This window comes from Notothenia coriiceps, unplaced genomic scaffold, assembly GCF_000735185.1.
Source record: "Notothenia coriiceps isolate Sejong01 unplaced genomic scaffold, NC01 NC01_scaffold00008981, whole genome shotgun sequence".
Classification (NCBI taxonomy): Eukaryota; Metazoa; Chordata; class Actinopteri; order Perciformes; family Nototheniidae; genus Notothenia; species Notothenia coriiceps.
The window spans coordinates 1-5,884 of record NW_011341682.1 but is presented as its reverse complement, the minus strand read 5'-3'; the positions used below and the strand labels follow the sequence as shown (position 1 = coordinate 5,884).

The window sequence follows — 5,884 nt, the reverse complement described above, 5'->3', positions numbered from 1 at the left end:
GAGTAGAGAGTAGTGTGTGTAGAGAGAGAGAGAGAGAGAGAGAGAGAGAGAGAGAGAGAGAGAGAGAGAGAGAGAGAGAGAGTAGAGTAGTAGTAGTAGTAGTGTGTGTGTGTGTGTGTGTGTGTGTGTGTGTGTGTGTGTGTGTGTGTGTGTGTCTGATTGATAAACACACACCTAAAATAATATGATCCTTGCCGGTCCATGAAGGGAGAAAATAGACAAAGGCATTAGCATGCCAGAAAATGTGGTGTCTTGTATCTGCAGCTGGGGTCGAGACACTTCCATTGCTATCATTCAGTACACAGTGAAACGGCAATTCATTCCATATAAATGACAGAGAGGTCCTGCTTTCATTAGGACTCGGAGATAAAGCAGTCATTTAATGGAAGCGGGCGTTTGTCTATGCATTCATGGTGAGTGAGCCAACTCTGGGACTGAGCCACAATAACATGTATAGGCTGACTCTTAGCCGGAAGGTCAGTGAATGTCACAAAAACAACATTTCTGGTATTCAAGTGAGTGATGTACCTGAACAGGCCCGATGCTTTTGTTCCTCCCTCCTGGCATGCCATCCTCTCTGATTGCTGCATGACAAAAAGAAAGAGCAGAAATCTCAATCTACACGTGGTCCATGAACACACCGCGGATCAGGGTTAGTGTCAGAGCTCTACCTAGTGGCTGAAACTGATCTCACAGGGCTTTGCTTCACATCATTTGTTTTGGTCCTTTTTCACTTTTGTTCCAACTTAACTTTTTGTTTTTGTTCGGCAGGTAGAGAGGTTTTTTTCTTGACATGGGATTGGTTTATTAGAAGCAAGGAGTTCAATGTATTTCAAGTGTCAGGACACGCCTGCTTTCATCACAGTATTTGAAGAATAAATCGTCGAAATTAGGCCATCAGGCTGAAGCAGCACTAAAGGGTTATTTACAACCAGCATCCACAAGGGGGCAGCGTGGTACCTGAGATTAACCCATCTCTGTCATGAGAGTCATTCGGGGACTTCCTCTCTTATTGCCCTGCATGCACACGTTATGTTTGAAGTTTTCTTAACTACACATATTGTTGATTTAGTGTATTTAGAGTTACTGAAAAGATTGATGAAGATTATCAAAAGGCTGATCACAAAGTTATAGTTTTCAAAAATGTAAAATATCAATTGGTTGTCAATTGTAGCAGGAATTACACCAGAAGAGGACTTGGTCAGGTTGCAGCACATGACCTCTGTTTTACTCACAATTACATTTTGGAACATTGACAGAGACTCAAGCGTTTAATAAATACAACCAAGCAAATCTTTTAAAACATTCAAATATAATCTAACCATTACCACCCTTTCATTTAATCATTTAGAAGAAGGAAAGGTTCATGATATGTAGACCTGTATAATTGCTTGACGTGTTCACATTATTGTCATCCATAAACAACATGTAACCAAAAATGTGAAAATATAAAATTCTCATAATCATCTTCATTTTTAATAGGTGGAGCCACCATAGGGTTAAAATATGTGATGTGTCCACCCGTTACCTTTGCGGTTCATCCCCATCTGCAGACACTTGAGCAGGCGGCAGTACTGGCAGCGGTTGCGCTGCTTGCGCGACATCTCGCAGTTCTTGTCGCGGCTGCAGCGGTACACACGCTTGTTGCAGATACTCCTCTTGAAGAAGCCCTTGCAGCCCTCACAGGAGATGATGCCATAGTGCAGGCCTGTGGCACGGTCTCCACATATAAGGCAAGTACGTTGGTCAGCTGGATCATCTGCAGAGACACACAACAGAAAAAAGGAAAGGAGACATTTAGAACCATTTCCAACCACTTCTTAACACTAATTCCTCTACACCGTGAAGAAAGTGGATGCAAAAACCTTGCTGGAGGCACACGTTTTTAATTGAGATCATGGGGGCGGTTGGGGCTTAAGCACTAGCCAGGCGCTAGCTAATCCAAAGAGTTCTTAAGCCCCAACTCTCATTTTGTGAAAGTGGAGGTGTAACAGGCAGCAGGAGGGAGACGTCTTGTGTATGTTTTATTCAGTAGCTCTGATGAGGCAGCGAGCTGAAACCACACCACTGATTTGTTTACAGTGTCTCCTTTCTCCCCTCGAACAACAGCAGTATCACATGAAGAGGCCTCTTTCTGCAGAGACCTCAGACCTGTTCATCTCAAATGTTGCTCACATTTGCTATATCAATCAATTTGCGACATTCAATTCAGCGTATTGATTATCAATCCATTTAGTACTTTTAAAATGTCCTAAAACCTGTTCTTACAATTGGTCTCTTTTTTTTCCCCTTAAACGCCTCCAGGCCTGTCGTGGATTTTCCACACAGGCGCTCTCTCAATTATTAGCCTTCTGTTTGCCAAAAACACACTTTCTGCTGATCACTCCAAACTGTGAAAAGTTGGTCGGACAGTAATAAATTAGAGCTGTAACGTGGAACACATGTGAGGGCATATTTAAAGACCTGAGGAAGTGGTCCTGTTGCACAAAGTGTCCTGAAACAAGTAATAGAAATGACACTGTATGTGTTGCGGGTTTATAAAGGCTGGAAATGAGACATTCAAAACAAGAAAAAACTAAAATGATTTAATAAAGACGTTAGATGTTTGGGAGACAGTACGTGTGCGAGGGGATCAAAGAGAGACTGAGGACCTTCTTCATGAAGCTTCTTTACTAATCATGAGGGTGCTCTCATACTGTTAAGACAGCAAAGTGAGAGAGCTGTTGGAAATCTTCCCTAATCCCCATCTACCTCCAGGCTACATAATGCACATGATCAAACTCACTCAGGAAGCTGAGAATTAAGTGCGAGCACATATTCTCTGCTTACCACATCACACACACACACACACACACACACACACACACACACACACACACACACACACACACACACACACACACACACACACACACACACACACACACACACACACACACACACACACACACACACACACACACACACACACACACACACACACACACACACCTTACCAAACCCCCGCCCCCTTGCTGACAGCCGCTGAGAGCAGATGGGTTGGACGCCATGGTTACAGAGAATAGCCTTGCAGTGCAAAGACAGGCTGAAGCAGGAATGTAGCCTGCCGCTGATCTGGGATCAGGTTAGACTGATACATATCCAATATGATTCCTAAGAGTCAGTTTCTTTAAAGGTTCTCCCACTCTAATAGGAAGTCCTGAGCAAATACAGTATTTGCAATGTTGGTTGCATGAAATAGGAATTTTAAAAGAAAAAATAGATTGCAATAATCCTTTATGGCAGCTTCACCAGGTATCTGTCAGACAGAGCCTTTGTGGAGCAGGGATCATTTAATGGGATATCAAAAATAATAAAACCTTGAACCATAGCTAATAATCAATAAATCACAAACCATGTGAAGGTGCATGAGGGCGAAACAGTCTGAGGTGAGACACTTAAAGTGGACCTATTATGCTATATTGAAAACATATAGTGTAGGGCCGTACCTATACAAAACATGTCTGTGATGTTTCTTGCTTAAAATACCAAACAGATCACCCATTGTAGCCATGCCTCATACTGCTCATACCCCTCTTTTGCAGCCCTGTTGCAAACCGGCTGATTCTGCTAGCCACGCTCCTTTGTAGCTTTCCCCTGCTAACGGGAGAAGCTCAGCTAAATGCTGCGGTGATTAAATGCCATGCGGTGATTATGCTCCTAACCACTAACCAAGCTTTATTTCTGGAATAGTATGGAGCTCAAACCTTTCTCTCTCGCAGGGTTTACCGCAAGGACATTACGTTACACATATGCTCTCCAGTAGCCTACAGCGTAAGCTCCATGGTTAGCTCTGACTGTTAGCAAGCTTGCTAATGTAAACAGACAGCATATTACTCCCAAAACACGCCGCGCATTGTTTCTGATACAGCACATAGCTTGACATGTTCTTTCTTAAGTGTTTACCGCTAGAACAGTGCCATTATATGTATTATATATAACAACTTTACTCTAAGTGCCTCCTGCAGACATCCTGCTGAATACACAGACACACAGCTGCACTATGATGATAGGTTGGGACGTGTCACGTGTGCTGGAGAATATAGGTTGGGACGTGTCACGGCTGCCGGAGACGATAGGTTGGGACGGGTCACGTCGGCCGGATGTCGCCAATGACGTTTTAGGAGCGAAAATTCTGGATCTGCTTGTTAGCACCCCCCTTTTTTCTTTTTTAGAGATGTGGGTACGGAGGGAAAGAGAGAGGGTTTTGTTTTCTGACACTTTGTGAGTTCCCTGACACACCAGGGACACATTTATGTATAAAAGACATCAAAAAGTGCATTTTGCATGATAGGTCCCCTTTAAGTTAATGTCTTGTTTTAATTCTCGACATTGAGCATGGTATGTTTCTTCTAGTGATGAAAATACAACATTTGGGGATATTTCACTTATTTTAGTGACTTAAAATAAAAATAAATAAAACAGTTTTGTTTTTCAAATGGAGTTGTTGTTTTTCTTCTTTTAAAGCCCTGCTTATGCCTCAGTCTGGTCCCACAAAGCAAAGAGCTAACTTCTCATGTTATGAGGCAGGATTTACCTCAGAGGAATTAGTTAGGGTCTTAGGGGTCACGTCTTTCATTAGGGAAATAAAGACGTGTGATGTTCTGCTCTCGATGTTGTTAAGACATTTTCAATAAAACAAGTAAACCAAAACTTGTTGGATGAAGTGATTACAAAAAATGAACACCTGTGATTACAGGAGGGGCACAAGCAGACATGGCTGATGGGTCCAAATCCCCCAATGTTCAGTGAGTGAGAGAAGGCGGCAGCGCATCCTCGTCCTCAACTGTCTCTTTGTTTCAACACTCTCCCTTTGTCCCTTTAGGTGAGCAGGCAAACTCCTGCCATATAGTGTGTAATGGCTCCTACACACGGCGGTGTGCGTTGTCGCTTGCCGGCGGGGAGGGGGGGCTGAAACTCGAACAACAACCAATCACATGAATCTCCCGCCCCAGACACACAAGCACGCGGTTTGATTGGCTAGAGCTTGCACTGGCATATGATTCGATTGGCTGACGCCTCCGTCGAGGCGGCAAAAGTAGAACATTGCTCTACTTTTGCAGCGAGCACCGCGAGAGAAGCTACGCTTTGCTCCCACAATGCAGTTCGGCGAAACGTGACGTCACCCCATTCAAAGTGAATGGGCAGAAGCGTTGAAGCGGCAACGCACGCCCCCGTGTGTAGGGGCCGTAAATATCAAACATTAAATAACTAGAATGATGTAACACTTGTGCTCTTTATTCTTTAAAGAACACTCGAGCCCATTTCCGACTGGTCAGAAAACCCACCAACATCTGGCTTTTGTCTTTAGTGGGAAAGGTTACCAGCGGCATTCATTCCTGGGACAAATGACTGTGCAGCAGTCACGCTATTTATCCGCTCCAGCTCTATGGGCAGTGATGGAAACATGACACCAGCTGGACTGCTCCTATGCTACAGGGCTGGCACAGCCGTTGGAGGTGACTGAAGAATACATTAAATCAACAGGGATCTAAACAAATGTTTTAAATGTATGCTCGCCTCAAAAACAACCTTATTGCAGTCAGATAACAGTACCAACTTTGCCTTGCTGATCAGAAACTCATCAGAAACTAAATAAGACTCATCAAATGATCTTTATGAATGTCTCTGGTTTGAGAGCTTGAACGACAGACTCAATTAGAGAATGCAATTCCTGAAGAAATTGCTAGTGGGAATGCTTTATGCTGAAAATTTGACGCTAAACTGCTATGCTGAAATGTAATGTGTAAGAAGGAAGTGAATAATTGAGATTGAAATGATACATGAACACTGGGGGCTTGAATGTGTGATGAGAGAAGAAAAGAAAGTAAAACGGCTTGGAAAA

General features: G+C 43.3%; 1 protein-coding gene across 1 annotated transcript in view; it reads right to left on the bottom strand.

The window, feature by feature from the left end:
• LOC104944989 (nuclear receptor subfamily 6 group A member 1-A-like) overlaps positions 1–3,050 on the bottom strand; it is a gene marked incomplete at its 3' end in the record, with an annotated part of 3,539 nt that extends 489 nt beyond the window's left edge. Inside the window, exons 1-3 of the mRNA XM_010770607.1 lie at positions 3,002–3,050; positions 1,529–1,759; positions 529–584 (exon numbers count right to left, since the gene is read on the bottom strand). Of these exons, the coding sequence (XP_010768909.1) occupies positions 529–584; positions 1,529–1,759; positions 3,002–3,050 (336 nt within the window). The remainder of the gene's footprint in view (positions 1–528; positions 585–1,528; positions 1,760–3,001) is intronic.
• Between the last annotated feature and the right edge of the window lie 2,834 nt (positions 3,051–5,884).